Here is a 27,425-nt window from a genome sequence, read left to right on the forward strand (position 1 = left end):
AAAGGAAGCTTCTTTTCTGAGCAGTAGGTCTCAACAGTGGGTGTAAAATATTCAGTAAACCATATTGTAAACAGATGTGCTATCATCCAGGCTTTGCTGTTCACTTTATAGAGCATAGACAGAGTAGATTTAGCATCATTCTTAAGGGCTCTAGGATCTTTGGAATGGTAAATGAGCATTGGCTTCAATTTAAAGTCACCAGCTGCATTCACCTCAACAAGAGAGTCAGCCTGTCCTTTGCAGCTTTGAAGCCAGGCATTGACTATTCCTCTCTAGCTATGAAGGTCATGGGTGGCATCTTCTTCCACTATAAGGCTGTTTCAACTACATTGAAAATCTGTTGTTTATTGTATCCACCTTCATTAATTATCTTAACTAGATCTTCTGGACAGCTTGCTGCAGTTTCCACCCCAGCACTTTCTGCTTCACTTTGCACTTTCATGTTGTGGAGATGGCTTTTTTCCTTAAACCTCATGAACCAACCTCTGCTAGCTTCAAACTGTTCTTCTGCGGCTCCCTCACCCATCTCAACCTTCATAGAACTGAAGAGAGTTAAGACCTTGCTTTGGATTAGGCTTTGGCGTAAGGGAATGTTGTGGCTGGTTTGATCTATCTGGACCACTAAAAACCTCTCCACAGCAGCAATAAGGCTGTTTTGTTTTTTTGTCATTCATGTGTTCACTGGAGTAGCACTTTTAATTTCTCTCAAGAAGTATTCCTTTGCATTCACAACTTGGCTAACTGTTTGGCACAAGAGGCCTAGCTTTTAGCCTGTCTCAGCTTTTGACGTGCCTTCCTTACTAAGCTTAATCATTTCTAGCTTTTGACTTAAAGTGAGAGACATGCAACTCTTCCTTTCACTTGAACACTTAGAGGCTATTATACAGTTATTAATTGGCCTAATTTCAACATTATCATGTCTTTGGGAATACAGAAGCCCAAGAAGAGGGAGAGAGACGGGGAAATAGCCAGTCATGGGAGCAGTCAGAACAGGTACAACATTTTCCTATTAAGTTCGCTGTCATATACGGGCGTGGTTCATGGTACCCCAAATCAATCACTATAGTAACATCAAAGATTACTGATCACAGCTCATCACGAAAAATATAACAATAATGAAAAAGTTTGAAATATTGTGAGAATTACCAAAATGTGACAGAGACATGAAGTTGGAAAAATTGCGCCGATAGACTTGCTTGACACAGGATTGTCACAAACCTTCAATGTGTAAAGAGTGCTGTATCTGTGAAGTGCAATGAAGGGAAGCACAATAAAATGAGGTATGTCTGTATTCTTCATCCATCCATCCACTCATTTGTTCAGTGCAGTAGAGAGGAAGAAAAATAAAGTGCAAGAGCATCTGGTAAATAAGTAAAGGCCAAAACATATAGGCCCTGTAAAATAGCATTAATTTTTCTAATAACAACAGAAGGTTACTGAGGGTATAAACAGAATGATAAATCAGATTTACATTTAAAAAACAGTAGTAAAGAGTGTAAGAGAGAACTAAGAGAAACAGACAGAAAGCTGCTGCATTAATCTAGGTGAATATGGCAAGCAATGGAGAGAAAGGAGTCACGGATTAACAACTAGATGAATGATAGTGCCATTCATTTGAGGTGGAAAAGTCATAAGTTCAGTTTGAATTCAGTTGGATTAGGGTGTCTAGTATCTTTATTTGAGGATCTCTGCATGTGGTTTTCTCTCTGCCTAGAAGGTCTCACCCCCAAATCCACGCTATATAGGTAGGATAGAATGAACAGGGTCTATGCCTTGTATAGAACAATAGAAAGTACGCGTTATATTTGTGTTATGAGAACAGATAAAAGAATAATAATATTATTTTTATTTTTTAATAAATAATGTATGTGCTTATTACTGGTGTCTGAAAATCAGTGCTTAATAAAAATTCTGTAATGTATGTGTGAATTTCTAGGGAAACATCTACTCCTTTCTGGAAAACTTCAAAATACCAAGAACTGATTTTTATTAATAGGGTATGGGAGGATAACCTGTATCCTTTGTTACTTCATTATTTTTGTACCTTGATAAAAAGTGTATCTGTCACAGCAGTTCTAAAATATTTTGGCCTTGGGGCCGGCCCAGTGGTGCAGCGGTTAAGTTCACACGTTCGCTTCTTGCCTACCTGGGGTTCACCGGTTCAGATCCCGGGTGCAGACATGGCACCACTTGGCAAACCATGCTGTGGTAGGCGTCCCACATATAAAAATAGAGGAAGATGGGTATGGATGTTAGCTCAGGGCCAGGCTTCCTCAGCAAAAGGAGGAGGACTGGCAGTAGTTAGCTCAGGGCTAATCTTCCTCAAAAAAAAAAAAAAAAAAGAAAAGAAAAGAAAGAAAGTATTTTGGCCTTAAGATCCCTTTAAATTCTTAAAAATCATTGAGAGGCCCACAGATCATCTGTTTATGAGCATTATATCTATTGATATTTACCATATTAAAAATTGAAACTGAGTAACATTAAATACTTTTTTATTAATGTGTTAAAATGATGATAATAAGCCCATTACATAATAACATAAATAGCACATTTTTAAAAAATAACAGAATGAAACAAATCTCCAAGAATTTAGTGAGAAGAGAAGCATTAGATCTCCAGGACTTGTTCATCCCACATAACTGAACCTTTGTACCCTCTGGAGATCTAAAATACAGCATGGTGACTATAGTTAATAACATGATACTGTGTACTTAAACTTTGCTAAGAGAGTTGACCTAAGTTTTCTCATCACAAAAAAAAGTAACTATGTAAAGTGATGGATATGTTCATTAGCTTCATTGCATAATCATTTCACAATTCATACATATATCCAAACATCACATTGCATACTTTAAATACATAGAAGTTTTATTTGTTAAGAATACCTCAATAAAGCCGAAAAAAAGAGTAGCAGTGTTTAAAATTTTTGCAAATTGCGTTAATGTCGGGCTTAATAGAGGGCAACTGGATTTGCATTCAATTTGTTTGGCTCTTCCATGTTACATAGCCTTTAGAAAACCTCCATGCACGCTTGTGAGAGAACGTGAATGGTAATAAAAACTGAAAACAGACACAAAAAGTAAAAGCCATCTTAATACTACTATGAAATTAGTTTTGACCTCAGAAATTCCTGGAAATACCTCAGGAACCACCTAGAGAATTCAGGAAACCCTTTGAGAATTACTGATTTGTTAAATAAATACAAAGTCTAAGTTAGAAATGGCAGAGAATCAGTCACAGTGATACAGAAACATAAAAGACATGGTCTCTGCCCTGAAAAGAACCCACATCCTCATGTCAGGGGCTAGAAGTGTGCATCCACGATATGAGAATCCTGAGCTTTACTGTTGGTCCCATGAGGAGAGCTGATGTTTTGGGTTAGGGTCTTGACGGTGATTCTGAGACACAGGCAACAATTTGAACTCCAACAACTTCCGAGTATGTCCATGACTTTAAGCAAGACCTGATTGCGTGCAACATTATGAGGCTGAGAGTGTCACTCTATTTGTCCCAATGAACTAAGACGTATTTACTTTTTCAATTGTGCAGACATTTGTTCTCATCCATGCTATAACATTACATTAGAATATTCAGAAACAAATTCTGTTGCATTAAAAGAAGAAATTCAAGAGTTTTAGAGACAATTGTTGACTCCAGGTCCTTCAATCTTAAACAATCTTAAACATGAGCCATAAATTACATGAGATTGTTTTTCTGTTTATACTTCCTCAGTAAAATTCTCTCTCTCTCCTAAAATGCCCATTCTATAGCTTTCCCTAACCCCACATGCGACTTCTCCAAATTAAATTTCTAGGCTTATCCTTTCTCATAGTGTTCTATATCCATTCACTGAAAACGTGCTATCAACTTTACCTTTTAAAGGCATCCCCAATTTGTCCATCTCTCTCCATCTCCTTTGATACTACCTGAAGTCTAACAATATTATCTCTTGCTTAAACTCTTGTAGTCTCTTCCAGCTGTTCTCCTACCCTCCAGTCATGCTTTCTTTGAGTGTTTTTTTAAATCCAGGAAGAAGAGTGATGACTGTAGATACACAATCTCATATCTTTCCTGAGTAAATTACACTTGGCCTTCATAATAATGCATAAGCTCCTTAAAATCTCTCATTCAATCCTTCATCAAGTCTCATTATTTCTACCTTCAAAATATAATCCCCTACCTCCACTTCCATTATCACCCTCTGTTCCAAATCAGTATCCTGTCTTACCTGGATTATTATTATTATATTTAACAAGTACATTATTATTACCTCGAACGCTTAGTTTTACTCCCTGCTGCCTCCCTTGCCTCCTGAAGAGTGAACCTGTTAAATACAAAACATATCATGTTATAATCCTGCTCGCAATACTTCAATGACTTCTCATCTTATTCTGAATTTAAATTCCAAATGTCTATTAATGGCTTACATGATATGGCCACCACTACCTCTTTTTCTTCTTTTCTTACTATGCTCTCCTGGCACAGTGACCTTAGCATGCCATTTTCCTGTTTTGGACTTCTGCACATGCTGTTCTCTATGTATGAAATCCTTTTCCCAAGATAGCCTTGTGATGCTTCCTCACTTCCTTCAAATATCACCTTCTTAGTGAAGTTTTTCTTGATCATCAAAAATTATAACCTTCCTAAACACAGCTTATACCCTTTCCTACTTTAATTTTTCTCTGTAGCATTTTTCACCATCTAACATACTATGCCTTTTATTTATTTCTCATGTTTGTTGCTTGCCTATACCTACTAATATCTAAGGCTCCTGTGAGCAGTGTTTTTGCCTATTCTGTTCACTGCTCTATTTCTAAAACCAAGAACATTGTCTGGTATAAAGTAGGTACTCAATAGATATTGGTTGAATGAGTTAGTAAATCTACAGTCACTGTAAGTTCTGATCCTTGTGCTTTACTGGTTGCATCTCAAGACACCCACCTCCCCTCACTCTGCCACTTGGGTACTTCTCAACAAGAATTATTTATAATTTCTAAACAAATAATGCTCTTTGCTATCTCTTGACTCTTTGACGAAATACTTGCTATGTTTTGAAAGCTATTTTTTCCCTCATTTTCATCTAGATAACTCCAAACTGAACTTCAGGACTCAATTTGTAGATCATTCTAAACAATAAATTATTTCAGATACTTCCTCTAGACAATATACACACTCTTTGAGGGTGGGAAATGTGTTTTGGTCACTGATTTATTCCCAGTAACTTTCACAAAAGTTGATCATTCAGTGTTCAATAACGATTAAATGAATGAGCAAATAAATGAGGTTGGTTCCATATTCCATGCATAAACGCAGTTATCCATGCTTGACTGGGGCCCCGTAGGCTGCTACAATCCTTGCCTCTCTTTTCAAAGACTCAGCAGAGCATTTGGGGCCTCCGGATTCTCATGGAAAGGTACAATTCATCCCCTCCCTACTCCCACCAGTTCTGGGTTAGAAATGCTGCGAAGTTTAAACAATTATCATCTTAGACGTAGAAGGCTTGATCCCAGGCTTCTCAGACTACTTCTAATGATTTCTCGTGGTCACAGCTGGTCAGTTATGTTTCTACTTCCTAAATCAAGGAGTCTTTTCTCTTCTGATAGTGACCTTGAAATATCAGCTTTGCCTAACACTTCCTTCTCCTATGTTTAATATGAAAGGATTACTTGCTAATATTTCATCAATTAATGTAGCCTTTTGCTGGCTTAATTCTAGCCACCCTGGTCCTTTTGTTATTTCTGGAACATTCAAGTTTATTTCCACCTCAAGCCTTTAACACCTGCTCTGTCGTTTTGGAATGCTCTGCTTTTTAAGTCTTCTCATATCTTACTCCATCACATAACAAAATCTTGCTTGAAAATTCCCTCTTTACCGAGGGTTTTTCTGCTCACACATTGCTGCATTACTCTCACTTAGCACTGTCTGAAATGATTAATCATTTACTTGTCTATTGTCTGTCTCTCCAACCAAAACGTAAGTCAAGAGCACAGTCTTTTGTTATTCTTTTGCCCACTATATTCCTAGACTGTAGACTCCGCCTGGAAAATAGCACACTCGACAACTCTTAGTGAATGAGCTAATACTCCTCCGCTCAAACATTTTTGCCCTTCTAACTGCTGCTTGTTCTTTAAGACTCAGTTAAGGCAGCTCCTCTGCAAAATTATCCATGGTTCTTTTTTCCCCTCAAGGCTATTTCAGGGCTTCCTCTTTCATTTATCACACATGCTTCTTAATATGCTTCACTATGTGTTATTAGGTTTTATTTTAGGAATGAAAGTACTGAAATTTACTGTGAGCTGAAAAACATGCTAAGAGTTTACTTTGAAACTTTCATATATACATATTTAAATTGTGTAGAGATCCTTGTGGAATAGACGTTGCTAGATTCATTTTAATAGAAAATTGAGCTCATATAAGTAAAATAATTTTCCTAAGTCACACAATTAGAAAGTAGAACTTTCCAAACCTGATTTCAGGTATAGTATACTTTCTAGTGTCTCCTGGTAACTCTTTAACTCATTATAAGATATCAGATAACATGAATCCCATATGAGGACTGAAATTGCAAGTACACAACACACGTATGGATTTCAAATGGAGTTTTATGCGTACTTCGGAATTTGCAGTGGCTTTAGGGTTTTTCTCAATTTTATGTGTCCACAAGCACACAAGACATGAACTACCCATGACACTCACACATGTATTCTATTATATTTTATTTTTTGTGTATAAGAAATCTTAGATATTCCACAGGATGACACCCGAGTTTCACATATACCCATTATTGCAGAAACAGCTTTCTCATCATGACAGAAAAAGCTTTCTCACTCCAGACAAGATGAATCACTGGTGTGGGGCAGGGTCATGGCCTGTCAAGAGTTAAATGTCAACTGTGGCTAGATACCTTGGATGAGACCAGCCTCAAGAGAGAACTGCAGCCACGTAAGCCTCATAGTACAGAATTTTGTCTTTGGCCCTCTGCTGCTCCCTTTCTGGATCCTGAGCTAAAAGTGTGCAGGAACATGACATCCTCAGTCTTCCTTCCAGGCGTTCAGAGCTCTCCTTGGTAGCATCTTATCCAGGCCTACTTTCCTCAGAGATACTTCAAAGCCAAAATTACAAATACTATATCGAAATGTATTACTCAAAGGATAATTTTTTTATCTGGAGTGACATGGGTATACAATTGTAATGCACAGATAAGAGGGGATAAGGAATTATCTCTTCTTGGTTCATTGGCTTATGACCTTTCTGACATGGTCAGTACCTCAATCTCTTTGCGTTTACTCCCCGCTACCACCATGTTCTCTACTCTTCCCTGAGACACTAGAGAACAACAATGACAATAAAACAACTTCAGATATTTCCTTAAATACATTGTCCCTTCTCTCTCTCCTTTGCCTCAGCTTTGCACATGCTGGTCCTTCAGACTGGACCATAATTTTCTTGTTTGATTGACTAACTTGCATGTGTCCCTTTAGGCTGGCTACTGGGTCAATTCAGGAAAATCCTTCTTGACCCTCTCTTCTCCCAGCTGGAGGAAGATCTCTCTCTTTTTGTTCCTATGTAAACTTCTTTTTACTTTGAGGCACACAATCAACATATGGCTGTATAAGAAATCATCCCAAAATTTAGTGTCTTAAAAAACAAACATTTATTTAGCTTAAAAATCTGCAATTTGGTCTGGTTCAGAGTAGGATTGATTGTCTGTTTCACTGGGTGCCAGCCGGAGAGGTGGGAAGGATGGGGCCTGGAATAATTTGAAGATTTCTTCACTCACTAGCAGTCAATAATGATCCAGCTAAGGTTGAGACCTTAGCTAGTCTATTGGCTGGAACATCTACATGTGGCCTCTCCATGCCATCTGGGCTTCCTCTCAACATGGTGGCTGGGTTTGAAAAGCAAGCATTGAGTGAGATATACAGAAATATAGAAGAATAAGAAATAGAGATAGAAAAAGAGGGAGAGAGAGGGTACCAATAAAAAACATATCACCTTTTATGACCCAGCTTTGGAAGACTTACAGGGTCACTGCCACAATGTTCAATTGATTGAGGCAGTTACAAAGTCCTACCCAGTTACAAGAGGAGAAGAAGTAGACTCCATCTCTTGATGGAGGAGAGACAAGTTTCTGGAAAAGAATGTGGGGTTAGAAATATTCCTGTGCCATTTTTGGAAAATACAGTCTGCCACATCCTACTGTATTGTGTATTCCCCCACCAGAATGACAGGTCTGTGAGAGCTATGACTTCCTGTTTATCCCTGTGTATATTTGAGTAAATAAATGTCTCCTTTATTACAGATATATTGGATATTATCAAGGATAGAGGAGTAAGGGTCTATTTAAGGAAATAATGCCTCAAGACTAGACCCATCTAGCGACAAAAGGCATGGGTCACACGATCTCGGATCTGTTTGGTCTTCACACTGTAGACAATTGGGTTCATCAGGGGAGGGAATAGAAGATATACAAAGCCCATGATCACCTGGACCAAATGAGGTGCCTGCTTCCCAAAGCGGTGGATGATGGACAAACCAATCATGGGAGTATAGAAGAGGAGCACAGCACAGATGTGGGAAACACAGGTGTTAAGAGCTTTGAGCCTCTCAGCCCTGGATGCAATGGACAGCACGGTACGCAGGATCAGGGCATAGGAGAAGAGAATGAGCAGTGAGTCTACACCCACTGTGGAAACAATGACAAACATGCCATAGATGCTGTTGGCTTTGATGTCTGCACAGGCCAGTTTCATCACTTCCTGGTGGAGACAGTAGGAATGTGAGAGGACTGGGGAGCCACAATAGGGGAATCTTTTGAGCATAAAGGGCAATGGGAAAATGAGCGCTACACTACGGCCCAGGGAAGCCAGGCCAATCCTGCTGATGACTGTGTTGGTGAGAATGGAAGAATAGTGCAAAGGGCGGCAAATGGCCATGAAGCGGTCAAAGGCCATAGACAGTAGTACAGAGGACTCCAGGAAGGACAAGCAATGAATGAAAAAGAGCTGAGCAAAGCAGGCATCATGACCAATATCTCGTGACCCCATCCAAAAGATGCCCAGCACTGTAGGGAAAGTGCAGAGAGACAGACCCAGGTCAGTCAGAGCCAGCATGGACAGGAAGAGGTACATAGGTTCATGAAGCGAGGGCTCTGTTTTAATGACAAAAAGAATTGTACAATTACCCAGGATGGAAACCAGGTACATGAAGCACAGTGGGATAGAAATCCACATGTGCATGTGCTCCAGCCCAGGAATGCCACTCAGCAGGAAAGTAGAGGAAATGCTGCTCTTGTTTTCCAGGGATCCCAATGTCATTGTGTGTGGATGGAAGGGGAGAGTTGGATTCCTTTCAAACTCCTGAAATGAATTGAGAAAAAGCTAGCAATTTTACTTGGAAAGAAGAAGAAGAAAAAAGATTAGAATCAACTACACCTAGAACTGTACAGCTCCTCCAGTGGTCATTTCCTTCTGGTCCCTGGTTCCCTCTAAACATTTTTTTTAGGGAAATTTTTTCTTTGAAGTTTTTTTCTCTTTAGTCCTTCACGCTAAGAGGTGTGAGCAGCTTCCTTCCTCCTGTTGATTATACTTAATTTTGTCTACATCTTAAGAGTAGACCTTTAATTAAACACTTCTCACATGCCTCTTTTCTGCCAGGACTCTACTAACCTTCTAACCTTCCTCCCAACTTCTTTTCCTTTCCTTTCTCTTACCTTATTTCCTTTGCTATTGCTCTTTTATCTTCTTTCCTGCCTTGCTTTCTTCCTTCCTTCTTTCTTCCTTTCTTTCTTTTCCACCTTCTCCTCTGGTCTTTCTGTTATGGAAGCCCAGCTTGATCCAGAGAGCTCGTAGATGCTACTCAGCTCACACAATTCCAGAAAGAACTGGAAAGTGGGTGAATGGCTGTCTATAAAATTATTCTTGACTGTTGGAGTAAGAAATCAAAGCTCTGATCCTCACATCAGTCCATAACTGTCACTCCCTATAAGTCTAGGTATTCTATTCTGTGAACATAGTCGGGAGGAGAAACTGAAGCAGCATCAACCATGGTCACTCCCCCAGTCACAAGTCAGAGTCCATGAGAGTCCACAGAACAAAAGGCAATGATGCTCATAAGGCTCATTTTTCTATAGATGAAGAAATGATGACTCAGGAGAGGACAGTCATTGGGCAGAGGCCATCTGACAATTTAAGCCTCCTGAATTCCAGAGCAGTGATCGTCTCACTTCCAAATAATAATCCCATAGAGGGGCCAGCCTGGTGGCTCAACTGTTAAGTGTGCACTTTCCGCTTTGGGATTCACCAGTTCGGATCCCAGGTGCGGACATGGTACTGCTTGGCAAGCCATGCTGTGGTAGGCGTCCCACATATAAAGTAGAGGAAGATGGGCACGGACATTAGCTCAGGGCCAGTCTTCCTCAGCAATAAAAGAAGGATTGGCAGCAGATGTTAGCTCAAGGATAATCTTCCTCAAAAAATAAAATAAAATAAAATAAAATAAAAAAATAATCCCAGTAGAATGTGAGCTCAGAGAAACCAGAGGCGTTGCTTTGTTTAATTCTGTAAAGAATGTGCCCCAGTATACAGTAGGTGCTCAACAATGTTTTTATGCATGAATGAGAGTTAAATTTTATTTAGTTAGCTGTTACTAACTTGGTGCATGTTTTATCTCCTTAAAAAAATCCTGTGAATACAATTCTGTTAATAATACTATGGTATAAACGAGGAAACAGAGGCTTAGAGAAAATGAACATTTAAGACCAAAGACATAGCAAATGGCCCAAAATAGGATTTGAACTGAGATCTGATTTTTCTCTAGATTCCAGATTGTAAACAACTGTTATATTTTCTTCCCACATAAAGGACAATTCACCGTCAACTAGCAACAGCTAGCATAAAAATCAAGAGCTTAACAGGCCTTCAAAAAAAAGTGCTGACTCTTTAGCTGAATTAATAAATAAACTTACTGGAGAAATACACACAATATATGCTTAGACATTTTCTTTCTCGTTCCAAATACCAGTGAAATTAACAGACAGTGTCGTTAACTCACTGTCTACTTGAAGGTCAGATTGACTCGTGTGCAATGTTCCTCAGCTTCTGCTTTGACCATAGTCAGTGGTCCCTACATTATTCATCAAAGTGAATCAGAAGAGTCATAATAAACTTACCTGTCAGAAACAGGCTAGGTACATGGTGAGTAACAATATAGGGGCCAGCCCCATGGCTGAGTGGTTAAGTTCACACGCTTCGCTTTGGCAGCCCAGGGTTTTGCTGGTTGAGATCCTGGGCGCAGACATGGCACCATTCATCAGGCCATGCTGAGGCGGCATCCCACCTGGCACAACCAGAGGGACCTGCAGCTAGAGTATACAACTATGTACTGGGGGACTTTGGGGAGAAGAAGAAGGAAAAAAAAAAGGAAGATTGGCAACAGATGTTAGCTCAGGTGCCAACCTTTAAAAAAGAAATAAAAATATAACATGAAACCTAAAGTAGAAAAATTTTTTGATATGAAAATGAAGTAGGATTATGAAAAAGAAAGAACTGTAATACCTAATGTACATCTGCTATTTGTCATTCACTGTACCTGGAATATTGCAAAAGAAAAAGCATTTAGACCTCAGAAAAGCCTTGCAACTTAACATTATTACCTCAAATTGCAAATGAGGAGAGAGAGCCTGAGAGAATGTGCTAATGTGCCTTAAGTAATACTGCCAATCACTGGCAGAGCTAGAATTCAAACTTACATCTCTGGAGCTCCAAGACACATCGGAAAATTTGGAAACATTTAGGTTAACAAATCCAGGCAGTTTTTTTAAGTTGGAACAGCCTAAATGGGGTAGAGATTCAATGACAAATGATGGAGAGAAATATCAGAAAGTCTTTGGTCCCCATTTTTTTGTAGCTATCAGCTTAAGAGAGATTCTCTTTGGAATCAGAGCTTGAACTTCACATTTTAAGGGAGCAGGGGAGAATGGAAATTGGAGAGAGACAATTATCAGGATAAGTTGAAGGAGGGGACATGGACATAATAGAAAATCCAGAATAGTAAAGCCAGGAGAATCTGCTTGGGAATGATCACCTTAACCTGTTGGCCAGAGAGATCTTAGTCAGAAAACTATTCTAAAGGCTTGTTATTTAAAAGTCTTCAGAGTGTCCATTGTCAGGTTTGGAGAGGATTTCACTGTTCCTGACCAGCACAAAACACAGTTATCCAGGATAGAGTGGAGTGGGAGGTTTAACAAATGGCCTTTCTGCCACGAGTTGCTGTGCTTAGAGAACACTTCTTACAGAGACCTGAGCGACTTCAATGACTGCTTCCAATTCTGTTACTCATACTTTGTAGTCACTCAGGAAAATGTCCTTTTATGTCACAGACAAGATTTTCTCCCAGAGGATCGTATTACTTCCTACCCTTCTATGTTTTTTTCTTAAAAATAACTCCTGATTCTGCTAACTGTGTCTGAGGCTAAGGGGTAGAAACTGAGCCTATAATAGCTGAGCTCATCGCATCCCTGCACCTCAATTTTTCCTGCCTAACTTGCCTGTGTCCCTGGGTCTCAGCAACATTCCTACTGTTATCATGTAGGAAGAAACTCTCTGACCAGGAAACTGAGGAAGTTAACAGATGTGAGAAAGCTCTTGTCTCCTTTCTGAGCTAGTTCTACCTAGATCAGGGATCCCATGAAGTAAGCAAGATCTGACGGCAGGGGTCACCACTTTCAGGAGGCACTCTCTGCAGGCTTTCTTGTATCTCAAAGTCCCTTCTCTCCTTCTCCAAAGCTCGGGCTAAGCTTTCTGGGACATCTTCTTGGCTCCACATCTTAGCACCAAACACCTGCCCACCAAATTGACTCCTCACCCACCATGGTTAGATCCAGAGGCTCCAGTCTTTACAATGAGCGATAAGGAAGGCTAAAACAAGAGGCTCTGAAGGGTTCGTAGAGACTGGAAGGTGGATGTTTAACTGCCTGATTTTTATGAAACTACCTGAGGTCCACACTGTACTGTACCAGGACTGGTTCCCTGGACCTTATTATCTCAGACCCTGGGGAGAAGAGAGTGATCCTGTGAGATGTCTACATGGGAAGCAGAGAATGACATGCACTGTAGCAACTTTTTAAAGATCTGAGGAAAGCTTTGAACAACCCCCACACCTTCAGGAAAGCGGAGTGGGTGTTGTTAATAGTGTTTCATGTATTATGTATCACAACTGTATAGTTTGTGCACACAGGATGTGACAGTGTGCATGTTGGGTATATATAATCATATGTAACATTAAAAGGGGCTTTTTAATTAAATGCATTTCCCATCACTAAAGGGGAAGAAAGAAGTCAGGCCAAGTTCTTGTGAATATTGTAATAGTGTGGTTGCTTACTCTTGGTGACCCAGGTAGTCCTATATGCTCCTGACTCCTGTCTACACTCAGGGACTCCGTCTCCTTGTCCTGTCTTTGATCCACTCAGAATTCAGCCCTTTGTTTTCAGATCTCAAGGAGCTAATTGGATAAACTAATCTGTTTTTATAACTTTGTGGGCAACATGAGCCTCTGCAAAGTCTCCTTAAACCTGACAAGGTGTTTCATATGTTAATACAGGGATATGAAGAGTTAATCATCCATTTTGGGTCTCATAAAGCTGATAGAGAAGCACTTTAGAGATAGCAATGGAGGCCCATTTCAGTTTTCATTACCTACCTAATTAGTACCCAGCTATTTGGATCTCTTTTGGGAGTATAAATGTATAGATATTAAAGAATGTTTCAGAATTCCCAAACCAATCATAAGAGGTTATTCCAGTTCCTTGGCCTGACTGATTCCTGTGAATGTGGTGGGCTTCTTCACGTGTCCACAATCCATTAATTTTTGGTCAAACACATTGTAGACACGTTTGAGTGTTATGAAGCAGTGTTTTTCAAATGATAGTCCCCAGATAATCAGGATCAGAATCAGCTGTAATATTTGTTAATGCAGATTTCTGGGCTTGACCTGTCGTGCAGAATCAGAAACTGATCATTTGTGACAACCACAAAGGTTTAGGAATTTTCATATATCCTTGTCTTTATCATTTGTTTTCAACTCTGTTTCCAGAATTTTTTATTCCCTCTATAATTAAAAATGCGTCTTTACTTTTAACATGGATTTCATTCCAAAACACAATCATCTCTTCTATTAGTTTTCCAGGGCTACCATAACAAAAGACCAGATTGGGTGGCTTTCACAACAGAAATTTATTTTCTCCCAGTTCCGGAAGCTAGCAAAGTCCAAGATCAAGGGGTTGACAGGTATGGTTTCTTCTGAGACCTCTCCCCTTGGCTTGTAGATGGCCATTTTCTTGCTGTGTCCTACATGGCCTTTCCTCTGTATGTGAGTATACTTGGTGTCTCCTCCTCGTCTTATAAGGATGCCAGTCCTATTGGATTAAGGCCCACACTAAAGGCCTCACTTTAACTTAATTACCTCTTTAAAGACCTTATTTCCAAATACAATTACATTCTGAGGTATTGGTGTTTGGGCCTTCAACATAACAATTGGGGTCAGGAGGACCCATTCAGCCCATAATATCCGTTTATACATACATTCTGTCACCCAGTTTTTCATCTATTTAACAAATATTTTATAACAGAAATAGTATCCCCCTCAACAGACACACAAGTAAAGTTATTCACAGTCTCTGAGTCCAAGCACTGGGAAGAGAGAGGTACTATTAGATATGTTCTTGCAGAAGTTAGATCTGAATCTCAGATGTTACAGAGAGAAAGAAAGAGCGAGAGAGACTGGATGACTGGATTAATTTTTCAACAGCTTTGATTAGAAGGAACATAAAGTTTGATCGTATTATAGGGAAGATAATCCTGTCATCTTTAATCTTAGCTATTCACCTTGTGTAAGGGAAAACAGGATATGATGCAGGCAGAGACAGAACAAAACTCCATATCTTCTAGCCCAGAAACAGGTGGGGAAGAGAAACAAGGAACAGAGAGAAAAGGCAGGATGCAAGGGAATGTCTCGTACACAAAGATGGTGCCTTGAGAAGAGACAGAACTGGGAAAGAATGAAAAGACCCTAAAGGGAATATTACTGGACTGAACTGAGACAAACTGAGGCTAAGACGAGTGTTTTTAAAATTTCAGTATTGTTTTTTATTTCTTGTTATTTCAACTTTTTTATGAAAATTAGTTGGTAGAAATTTGAGGAAGACAAATGACTTAGAAAGAAAACAAGTAACATTTTTTCCCCTGCACGTTCTCGTTGTAGAGTGAGTAAAGTTGTTGCCCATCTATGTTCACCTAATGCCTGAAGTGCGTAGTTCCCAGCAACACGCCATGCTGTCTTACTTCTCTTCATCTCTACATCTCTATTACTGCAGTAATAGATGCCCATTAATCCAAAATGTTAGCATATGTGGGAAACTAGAGTTCAGAAATTCTCAACAGCTCAAGGTCAAAAGTTCAGGTTTTGAGATCAGACAGATCTGACTGTGGCTCCAGGCTTTTCATTAGTCAGGCATGTGATATTGGTTATAGTAACTTATCTCATTGAACCTCCTATCTAAAAAGGTTACATGAGAATTGAAGAGGAAATTGACTATTTTATGATAGTAAGATGACAGTGAATAAAAATAGTTTAAGAACGTTTAAATTTTAACAAAATGACTGATGTTCGATGTCGTACAAACATTTGACTATTTAAAAATGTATGTTATAATCACACTTTTCAATTAACATTCCAAAGTTTTTATAAGGCATATCTTTTTAATTCCTGCATGGTTTCCCTACCCTACTTAAGTAGGCCTTTCTCAGAGGCCTTTCTCTACAAATAAGCACAGGCAATTTTTAGACTGGATTCTAGGTTATAGTTCTATATAAGAGAAAGCTTATAACTTTGATGTACCAAGTCTTAAGTAATCATGGTATGGCAGTCACCTAGCTGCTAGCTGGAGAACACATTTTCGTAACTGGCAAAAATCTTATTTTAAAACTTTGACTCTGCTATCTTAATTTCCAAAGGAGAGTAAAATTGAATATTTCATGTAAGTGTTTTGAGACATTTTGTAGCATATAATAAATGCTCAATAATTGTTAGGTGTTATTGCCACTATCATCACTGTTATTTTTTATTGTTATTTCCCAGCTAATCAGTAAGAAATATGGAGGTGGGGAGGGGGAGATACAGGATCTTGTATTTCTTTTGGAAGTTAAAATGCATAAATATTGGAGAATGCTCCCAAACCCCCAAACCCTCCAATGTCCTTTGACACAATTTGACAGACAGTAAAAGAGTTATTTTCTATCCATTCTGGTTGAAAGTTACCCCCATGCTGCCTTCTGAAACTTAATTTTGTAAGAACTCTTCAATGGTTGTTAGTTCAAGTGTGGTGTAAGTCTCAGATTCTGGAAGAACATCTTCAATTTCAACTGGCTGAGGTTTAGAAGAGGACGAATCTGAGGTCCAGAGAGTGTGAGTTTCACACAGAAATAGGCTTCATTTGACGTCACAGTTCCTACTTGCTAATTGGTTCCTTGAAGGTACTAGATCAAAATGTGGGGTAGATTTGATAAAACAAAAAACTTGCTTTGAGTAGTGTGTTAGTTGGGATCCAATTAGGCGACGGAAACCATATAGTAATTTTTACAGAGAAGTTTAATAGAAAGATTTATTAACAAGAGATTATAGTAACAGGGAACCAAGTAAAAGTGGGAAAGAAAGAACTCTAAGTGATACCGCAGGGCTGAGAGGGAGTCTCCAAGGAAGGAACAACTTTTCAGGAGGAGAATCCTCCCAAGGCTGGCATTTGGATGTTGTTGGAGAGAGTGTGGTTGAAGCCCACTGAATGGCAGAGTTTACTACGTGCTTCTGGGTCAAAGCTGGTCCACAATTAGTAGGTTAAAGCTGGTGGGTAGAGAACCACTTGCTGGAAGACTGATGAACTTTTCCACGAAGATGCCCATGGCCGGTTGCTGTTGACTTTCTAGAGAGCTGGTTGGGCACAAGCTGGAATCATCAGAAAGTTTCCAGAAGATGCTTGAGGAGTGGGTCTGCTGTTGACTCATTGGAATGTCATCACTGAGAAACCTCCTGGGAATGAGCTGGGGCACCCCCAGTAGTCATTAGTTGCCCTTGGGAGTGCAGCTGAAACTGGGGCCTAAAGAAATACATGTGAGGTGTTGTTTGCTGCTGGCCACCAGTCACTGCTGGAAAGATCCATGTACGCTGCAGGAACACAATTAGATGAACATAGTGGAACCAGGAAGAGAACACACCATCCTCTTCCAGTGTTCCTCCAGTGCCCTTTACTGAAGACTTATCATGCAGGCTGGCAAGAAAGAAATATTTCCAAGGCTCAGTTCTATTATACAGATCAGCAAAAATAAATTTGGAGGTAAGAGGCAATAAACTGATAGCTGGTGCAGGTAATGTGGATCAAATATTTAGACTTGCTTCAATTAAGTGTGATAGAGGCTCACACATTTACACGGAAATGTTATTTTATCATAAAATAGGAAAAATATAGGGGATAGCCCTGTGGCCGAGTGGTTAAGTTTGTGCGCTCCGCTGCAGGTGGCCCAGTGTTTCATTGGTTCGAATCTGGGCACGGACATGGCACTGCTCATCAAGCCACACTGAGGCAGCCTCCCACATGCCACGACTAGAAGGATTCTCAACGAAGAATATACAACTATGTAGTGGGGGGCTTTGGGAAGAAAAAGGAAAAAAGAAAAGAAAAGAAAAGAAAAATATAAATAAGTTAATGGTGTTTTAAAATTGATTAGGCTAGTCAGAGAAATAAAGTGTAGCAATAGTCAATAAATGCAGAACCTAATCATGATGAACTATCTTTCTTTCTAAAATTTTTTTTAATCAGAACATACTTGCATCTCTATTATCTCAGACTATATTATAACATAAGCCTGAATTTTATTTAAGATCCTAGATAAAATGGATGACAGTATTGGCTTGAGTTTTGGTGCGCTTTGAGAAGCCCATATTTTAATGTTTTCTAAATGAGTTTTAGAAAAAAGAATCTCAACGTTTTTCTCTTAATAGTCACAATCCACTCCCATGAGAAAAATAATAATTATTTGTAAAGCTTCTCTGATGATCAGTTACAGGAAGTGGTTCCTCCAAATGGGAATGTTTCTGACTATCTGCATACCTGGGGTTGTAGGATGGGCAGGCGTGCTTTATCTCTGTGGGAAATATTTCCTTCACCTTTGAGATTCAGTGTTCCTAAAATACTCTTAAATTTCCAAAATCTGCATAGTTAACTGATCTTTCCTACTGAGACATTGACCAAAGAATTGATACCTTGCTAACACATTTTTATAATTATTTATTTATTTATTTATTTATTTATTTATTTATTTATTTTTGCTGAGGAAGATTCGCCCTGAGCTAATATCTGTGCTAATTTTCCTCTATTTTGCATGTGGGTCACTGCCACAGCATGGCTGCAGTTGAGTGGTGTAGGTCTGCACCTGGGAACTGAACCTGGGCTGTTGAAACAGAGTGTGCTGAACTTCACAACTAGGCCTTGGGACCAACTCCTGAGGAACTTATTTTTAGTGTAATATAATATAATCCTTTGGTTAATGTTCAGTAGTAACATATCTAATATATGATGTGTTTCTATTATTTTATTGTGTATTATATACTGTAATTATGAATATTAATTTATCTTAACTTATACATATTACTGCTATTATTTTGTCCTAATGATTATCACCGATATTGTTGGTATTAATTAACTGACCTTTTATTTACTTTGGGACTTTCACATTGTTTACAAAAGAAACAATGAATCTGGCATATGCTGAGTTTATAAAGAAATATATCATAAAGAGATGATTGTCTCTAACAGTTTAAAATGCATTTAATCATCAGCATGGATGTGGAACTTCTTCACAACTGAATCAGTGACTTTAATGTTTTTAGTGGGACTATTCCTACCAAAAGGTGGAGAATTAGAGCCACTGCTAACACAATCTGGTTCATAATTCACTGGTTTGAGTTATCCTTACCATGCTTGGGCAGAAATGCTTCTTTGAGATGCATTGGATTAGTCAGGGACATATAGAATGCACGCCAGGTCCCTAGATTGAAAATTCAGGTAAAAACTGACACTTTTAAAAAAAATGATTATACCAGTAATGAGTCAGTGGAATTGAAATTTAAAAAGGACCCATAATAGTCAACATAATATTGAAGGAGAAGAACAAATCTTGTATAAAACATTTTGTTACTATAAAGCTACAGTAATCAAGACAGTGTGGTATTGGTGAAAGAATAGACAAATAGATCAATGAAACTGAATAGAAAGCCCAAAAATAGACCCAAATAAATTTAGTCAGTTGAATTTTGACAAAGGAATAAAGACAACATAATGGAGCCAAGGCAGTCTTTCCAACAAATAACGCTAGAACAACTGAACATATGCATACAAAAAAACAAACAGGATCTAGACACAGGCTTTATACTCTTCAAAAAATTGACTTGAAATGGATCGTAGAACAAAATGCAAAATTAGAAAACTCCTAGAAGATAACGAAGAGAAAACTTAGATAACCTTGGGTATGGCATTGGTTTTCTTTTGATACAATACCAAAGTCATGATCCATTAAATAAATAATTGATACACTGGAGTTCATTAAAATTGAAAACTTCTGCTCTATGAAAGATATTAAGAGAATTAGAAGACAAGCCATAGACTGGGAGACAACATTTTCAAAAGACACATCTGATAAGAAAGACACATCATTCAATATATATCAAAGAACTCTAAAACTCAACAATGAGAAAACAATCAGAATAAAAAATGTCCCAAAGATCTTAACAGACACTTCACCAAAGAACACATACAGACAAGTAGATGACAAAATGCTCCACATCATGTATCATCAGGGAAATTCAAATTAAAACAATGACATACCACTATATACCTATTTCAACGGCCAAAAGCAGAAACACTGGCAACACTAAATTCTGGTGAGGATGGGTAGCAATAGGAACTCTCATACAGTGCTGGTAGGAATATGAAATGGTACAAAGATTTTGGAACCTAGTTTGTCATTTCTTGCAACACTAAACATACTCTTAACATAAGATCTAGCCATTGAGCTCCTTGGTATTTACCCAAAGGAGTTGAAGAGTTATGTTTACACAAAAATCTGCACACAAATGTTTACAGCAGCTTTATTCATAATTGCCAAAACTTGGAAGCAACCAAGATGTTTTCCAGTAGGTAAATGGACAAATAAAATATGGCACATCCAGAAAATTTAATGTTATTTAACATTAAAAATAAATGAGCTATTAAGCCATGAAGAAAAAAATGGAGGAAACTTAAATGCACATTACTAAGTGAAAGAAGCCAATCTGAAAAGACTACGCACTGTATGATTCCGAATATATGACACTCTGGCAAAGGCAAAACTAGAAACAGTAAAAAGATCAGTGGTTTCCAGAGGTTGGGATTGAGGGGAGGGATGAATAGGCAGAACACAGAGGAATTTTAGAACAGTGAAAATACACTGAAGGATACAAGAATAGTGGATACATGCAGTTACACATTTGTCCAAACTCATAAAATGCACAACACAAGAATGGACCCTTAGGTAAGCTATGGTCTTTGGGTGATTATGATGCGTTAGAGCAGATTCATCAGATGTAAGAAATATACCACTCTGGGGGATGTTGATAATGGGGAGGCCAAGCATGTGTGGAGCTAGAGGGTGTATGGAAAATCTCAGTAGCTTTCTTTCATTTGTGTAAACCTAAACCTGTTCTGAAAAAACTTCTTATAAATAAAAACAGAGCCATTTAAAACAAATTTGCATGTGTTGTGGTGAAGGCATTAATGAATCAGGTTATTCGAGGAATGAAAAGAGATTTTCTGATGAGGACAAGCCTTACCTCCCACTTCCCATAATAGTCAGGCAAACTCTCTAGATGCAGACAAGCAGCATCTACTTTTGACACATGCTTTTAGCAGAGACAGGGTTGGTGAGCTAAGATGAGGGAGATATTGAGGAATAGACAAGTCAGATTGTGGAGTCAGAGAATGTGGAAATCAAAGATGACCCCAAAAGACCAGGATAGGCTTTGGAATGCATCATTAGATCCGAAGAATGACAGACCTTGCTAAAGAATCAAGTTAAAAAAGGAATAGTGCTACTTTTTGGCAGTAGAACCCTTTTTTCTTTGAAATATCACATAAAATATGGATACAGTGATCTAATTAAAGAGAGCTCCAAAGCCCCATTAATTGTAACATCGATCACACTCACCTCCCCACCCACTATTGCTGTTAAAACCCTTCCCTGTGGTCCCAGAATATCCTGGAAAAGAGTTTTAAAAATCAATGGGCTAGGGAAACAGTTTCACTGAGGTTGGGATGGCTAAAAGTTATGGGACCTCCTTTATGAAGTAAACAATGAGGAGGACCAGGGGAAGCAAAATAAATGGTTGAAAATTTTCAGTGAGTGACTCTATAATCAAACCAGTGAGGATGTTCCTCCCACAGGGACATTTAATTCAGAATGAGAACTGGACAGGTACATCATACGGAACGGTTACTCAGTAAATGTTTTCAGATTTGATTTTGTTATCATAAAATGCAAAAAATGGAAGAATTTTCGCTTCATACTCTTGCACTCAGAATAACCCAGTATGGGGGGAGACAATCAAGATATGCTGTGCCTGGGGTGGCACCAAGGATCAGAGGGTGTACACAGGTAGCATTATCTGATTTGGAGGCCACTGGCTGACTGACCCTTGAGTGAAGGAACATAGATTCAGTGTCTAGGAATGGAGTCTACAAACACAATGGCTTCAATTTCAGTGGAAGGACTCCTGTGTATGATGTGGATAGGTGAAAGTGAGAAGAAACAGGGCAAGTCAAGCTCTATAGGAACAGAAAAACTGTGTTACTTTTCCCCTTTATGGCACTCATATTCAATGAAAGATTACGTTCAAATGGAGAAATAGTCGTTCCATGGAAAATCTGTCTGATAAAGAGGTTGCTCTGGAAAGGTTTCAGAAATGCAAAAGATCTGTCTAGATCAATCTGTCTAGAACCAATCAGCACATTCAAATGCATTTTTTGGTAACAACAAGCATTGGTGAGATGCAGAGTAACTGAACCATCATACATTGTTGGCGAGAATGTAGAATGGAATGTGATGTGGAGTCTACTGCACATGCGCACACACACAGATAAACAGACAAATGAGAACAAGTAAAAGTGGAAAAATCTGAAAAAGATTGGTAGATGTATCAATGTCAGTATTCTGGTTGTGATAGTATACTATGGTTTTGTAAAATGTTCCCACTGGGGAGAAACTGGAAAAAGCATGCAAAGGATCTCTCTGCATTATGTCTTATAATGGCATCTCAATTTCTACAATTATCTAATAAAAGTTTAAATAAAAATGTATTTTTGTGAAGTCTAGTGACAGAATCAGCTTTCTTTGATGTTACTTTTAAAAACCATATTATTTATGAATTTAATTCCAGTAGCTTTTCTATGACAGCTACAAAATCAATACGCATTGAGAAAAAAGGCAATTATGGGAAATATCTACTTTCTCAGGAACTGCGTTCCCTCTTCATGGAATAATATTGTACCTTTTCCTAGGAATTCTTCATTTTCACTCAGGAGCTTATCTACACTGCTTGCAAATAGCATTGGTCTATTGCATCCTTTTAAGATTCAGGCTGATGTGATACTATAAACTATGGGATTGAACAGAGGAACCACCCGGCAGCCACATACCCCAGAACCAGGTGCATTACAAGAGACACCATTCTTCCAAATAGTGCAGAGCTGACAGTCCCTCTAGGAGATACAGAAGATAAGAACAGTGCAGAGGTGAGAAACACGTGCCCAGTGCCCATAGTCAGCTCCCAGGTACTCTCAGGCAGGCCACTGAATGCAAGATAAGGGCGTAAGCGGTGAGAATGAGGATAGTATCCATGTCTAAGCATGAAACCAGTTTCATTAGGCCATAAATGTAATTGATAATTATACCAGAACAGGCCAGGTTCATTTTATTCTGATTCAGACAGAAGGATGGGTCAGAGTCTTAACCCACAATAAACAAACCATCTTAGGAGGAAGGGTAGGGGTAGGATGAGAGTCAGGTTCCTGGCCCCAAACAGCAGTTCTACCTGTTGGGCTCTGGAGACACTGAACCATGAGGTGTATCTCAGTGAGAAAGAAATGACATCCTAGTGGCCAAGGCCATGGTAAGAACTGAAGGCTCCAAGAAGGAGAAGGTATAGAGGAAGAAGAGCTGATCAAATGAGTAGGTGTAGCAACATTACAGTGATTGAACCATAAGACAGTCAAGACACCAAGGAGGGTGGAAGAGGTCAAACCCAACTCAGGGGAAGCCAACAGGGCCAATAGTTGGTACATGGGCTCACATAGGTGACAGTCATACCTAATAATGTATACTATCATTGAGTTGCCCATGGAAGAGAGAAGATAGGGCTGACAAGACAGGCATACAACTTATCTGGACTTCCCACTAGAATGCAAATTGTGAGTTATGTACTGCCATTCATGGAGGACTCCATGATTTTGGCTCTGGAGAGAAATCTCAGAACTATTAGCTCAGCAGATGGAAGCATTGTCTGGATTTCTCCACTGGAGCATTATAATGAACAAATGGGAAATTGAACGAAATGAAAAAACAGTCTGGAAAAAAAGTTATACATATGTAATATTCTGTCATTACAATCATGAACATTGTTAGCTCCTCCTTCAGAACAGATTTCCTGCCCACTTCTGACCACCCTAATCACTCTGCTCTTTGTTTTCCTCATCAGTTCTGGGTGTTTGTTACTATGACATTCTTATTTCCTTTATAGTACTAGAATTTATACTGTCTTAGCCCATTCAGGCTGCTATAGCAGAACACCATAGACTGAGTGGCTTAAAGAACATTTATTTCTCACAGTTCAGAAGGTCGAGAAGTCCAACTTAGGTTCCAGCTGATTGGCTTCTTGGTGAGGGCTCTCTTTCTGGTTTGCAGACAGCTATCTTCTCTCTGTGTCCTCACATGTTGAAGAGAGAGAGATCATCTCTCTTGTGGTTCTTCTTATAAGGACACTAATCCTATTCATGAGAGCTCTACCTTCATTAATTATCTCCAAAGTCTTCACTTCAACATACCATCACACTGGAGATTAGACTTCAATATATGAATTTTGGGGGTTCACCTTCAGTCCATAGCATGGACTTTTATTTTTCTTCCGTGTTCTGGCAGTTGCTTGTCCTACATCTTGCTTGATGTTGTAGGAAAGAGACAATAATGAAGAGAAGAACACAAAATGAAGAGAAACTATCTCTTCTCTTCAAGGAAAAATCTTAGCTAGGAAGATAAGACTGTATCCATTAATTTATCCATTGGTTCCCAAATGTGTTGATTTATTCAAACTATTTATGTTAAACCACTTTAAGCAAATCTCTCTCTGTATGTATTCCTTTACATGTGTGTATGTATGCGTGTGTGTTGTTCAATGTGGCTGGACACAGATATGAGAGAAACATCTTGCAAAAAATATAAAATATGCATGCTTTTCTCTCTCTTTTTTAACCTAGTAATATACAGAATAACCAAAGAAAGAAATTAACTCCCTTGACTAGTTACTCAGATGGCGAGTGATTACTCTAAACCTCAATTACCTCTTTTGAGGCTTAGCTATGATTATTGTTGTGAAGTTTTTCCAACTGAATACCTTCCCTCAAACTTCTGGGGCATCTTCTCCTTTTCTTAACTTTGTAGCTATGTGCTTAGGAAGCACTCTCATGAAAAGTCATTAACTGGGGTGTGGGTGTGTGTAAATCTAGAAAAATGATAATTATAATAAAGTAACATAAAATAAATACATTTAAAAAATGTAAATCACTGATCAGATTCCACTGCCCAGAGGAATGAAAGATGAAACTTGTGTACTCTTGAATTTTTTCAAATAATAATAGTTAATATTTGTTGAGAATTGTTATGAGTCAAGCACTGTGTAAGAGATTTACATGAATTATCTCATTTAATCTTCACAATATCCCTATGAGGAAGGTGTTTTAATTATTTCCATACTCGTTCTGCAATTGAGGAAACTAAAGAACAGAGAAGTAGGTAATTTTTACCAAGGTCACACATGAAATATGTTGCATAGTTAATTGCCTTTTTGTTGATAGTTGGGAGTTTATTATTTTGCACAGCATGGCTGAAACCAAAAATATCTATGGACTTTATGCCCAAAACTTCCTCCCTTCACCTTAAACTAATCCTGCCAAAAACACGTAAGTGATTTTATAAACTCAAACTTCTTAACGATGCATTGGCGGATTTGCTTGGTCTTGATGCTGTAGACAATGGGGTTCATGAGAGGTGGTACCAGCAGATACACATAAGACATGAGGATGTGTACAATGCGGGGCAGATGTTCACCAAAACGGTGCACAAGAGACAAGCCAATAATGGGGATGTAGAAGAGTAACACAGCACAAATGTGGGAGACATAGGTGTTGAGGGCCCAAAGTCGCTCCTGGCGGGAGGCAATGCTTACTATGGTGCGGAGGATAAGAGCATAGGAGAGGAAGATGAGCAGTGAGTCCACACCTACAGTGCAGGCCACAACAGAGAGCCCATAGATGTGATTGACAATGATGCTAGAGCAGGCCAGCTTCATGATCTCTAGGTGCAGACAATATGCGTGGGCCAGCACATGGGAGCGGCAGTACCGAAAACGCTTAAGAAGGAATGGCAGGGGGAGGATGAGCAGGGCACTTCTAAGCACTGAACTCAGTCCCATCTTGACAACACGTGTAGGTGTCAAGACAGTGGAGTAACGCAGTGGGTTGCAGATGGCCACATAGCAGTCAATGGACATGGACAATAGAACTGAAGACTCCACTAGAGACAAGGTATGGATGAAGAAGAGCTGAGTGAAGCAGGCAGGGATGCCAATCTCTCTGGCATCAAACCAGAAGATGCCTAGCACGGTGGGCAGTGTAGAAAGGCAAAGGCCCAAATCTGTGAGGGCCAACATGGCCAAGAAATAGTACATGGGTTCATGGAGGGTGACATCAGTACGGATGAAGTGAAGGATAGTAAGATTTCCTACAATAACTGTCAAGTAGATGGAGCAGAAGGGGATAGAGATCCAGCCATGGAGATCTTGAAGACCTTGAAAGCCCGTCAGGAAGAAAGTAGCTTTGTGGAGGCTGCTATTATAGAGGATTATCATAGTTTTACAATCTTGGATTCGCCAATCTGCAATATACAATGGTATTCCTGGAGAGTGACAGGACTGAATTCTCACTCTTCTTCTATGTGTCCTGGGACCAGTGGAGTCATGAAGGCTCAGCAGATGAAACAAGAAAGAATCTGGGGACGTGATCTATTAGCGTTTTCTGGATGGTCTAAGAAAAGGATTTTTATAGGTGATTTCTGTCATCCGTGGATGCCACGTGATTGAGCCTTATGGTGCTATGTCCACTAGTGTTGGTCTCTCAGTGGTTTAACGAGGTAACCTCAGATGGCGCGTTTTTCACGTGTTCATTCCTGAAAAATAAATCTCCAAGTCAATCACCAAAGCATTCAGAATACATATCATATAAATGGGGAGTCAGTACTGAACACCATTTTCCTTAATTATCTACTAGGATCAGGTGCATATCATGTGCATTCAAATGTATTTGTAGGTTGGCTAGGGATTGTGTTTCATTACCCAATGCCTAGCCTGCAGGAGAATGCAGAAGAAGCATTGAGTAAATATTTGTTGAATTCCTTGAACCTGTAACTTGTGATCAGAGTGATGTCTTTCTTGAATCTACATAAAAGCTTTTGGTGGCTGAGGAGGCAGATGGTGGTGTGCAAATCTGAAGTCTGGAGCTGAGAATGTCTGAGAAGAAGCAGGGTCTTCAGAAAACAAATGATTCTGGAAAAGGGTGCTTTTAGGCTTAGTTCTGAGAGATACCAGGAGAGATGCGTGTTTCCAACATCAAGGTGGTTAAGCTGGGGCTAGATGTAGAGATGGGGATGCATAAGAGGTATTCATCAGATCTGAAACAGGAATGAGAAAGAGAAACCTAAAACGGCCAGGAAAATCCCCTAATCTTTAGTTTACAATGAGGAAATTATTCTTAAGGCTTTCAGAATGAGCTGTGCCTCTGGGACTTGGATCAATATGACACACAACAGTAGGTCTGTCCCTATAAAACCTGAACTGGGCTCTCCTTTTCTTCTGCCTTTGGAATTTTTATTCAATTACGTTTATTGCAAGCCACACTCTAATGGATTCTATGTATATTAATATGGTGTGACTAGTATAGTGTTTATCACATGCATACAAAGCTTAATACAGCCAATACTTATTTTAAATGTTATGTGCCTGTCATCTTCCTAAGTGTCTAA

General features: G+C 39.0%; 3 protein-coding genes across 3 annotated transcripts in view; all 3 read right to left on the reverse strand.

Annotated features, from left to right (window-relative positions):
- Nucleotides 1-4,329, reverse strand: part of LOC103553912 (olfactory receptor 51H1-like) — a 60,200-nt gene extending 55,871 nt beyond the window's left edge. Inside the window, 1 exon segment of the mRNA XM_008524675.2 lies at nucleotides 4,271-4,329. The gene's annotated coding sequence lies outside the window, so the exon portion shown is untranslated.
- Nucleotides 4,330-8,375: 4,046 nt separating this feature from the next.
- On the reverse strand, nucleotides 8,376-9,317 carry OR51G2 (olfactory receptor family 51 subfamily G member 2). Its single transcript, XM_008524728.1, has one exon. The coding sequence runs from the start codon at nucleotides 9,315-9,317 to the stop codon at nucleotides 8,376-8,378; it is 942 nt and encodes a 313-aa protein (XP_008522950.1).
- A 15,973-nt stretch (nucleotides 9,318-25,290) lies between these two features.
- Nucleotides 25,291-26,256, reverse strand: OR51G1 (olfactory receptor family 51 subfamily G member 1). The gene has a single exon (XM_008523755.2). It carries the CDS (start codon nucleotides 26,254-26,256, stop codon nucleotides 25,291-25,293), a length of 966 nt encoding a protein of 321 aa, XP_008521977.2.
- Between the last annotated feature and the right edge of the window lie 1,169 nt (nucleotides 26,257-27,425).

Source organism: Equus przewalskii, chromosome 6 (assembly GCF_037783145.1).
Source record: "Equus przewalskii isolate Varuska chromosome 6, EquPr2, whole genome shotgun sequence".
Taxonomy (NCBI): domain Eukaryota; kingdom Metazoa; phylum Chordata; class Mammalia; order Perissodactyla; family Equidae; genus Equus; species Equus przewalskii.

Bases quoted from the DNA above. Each gene is read 5' to 3' on its own strand.
- OR51G2 (XM_008524728.1), bottom strand. From the start codon at position 9,317: ATGACATTGGGATCCCTGGAAAACAAGAGCAGCATTTCCTCTACTTTC.
- OR51G1 (XM_008523755.2), bottom strand. From the start codon at position 26,256: ATGATAATCCTCTATAATAGCAGCCTCCACAAAGCTACTTTCTTCCTG.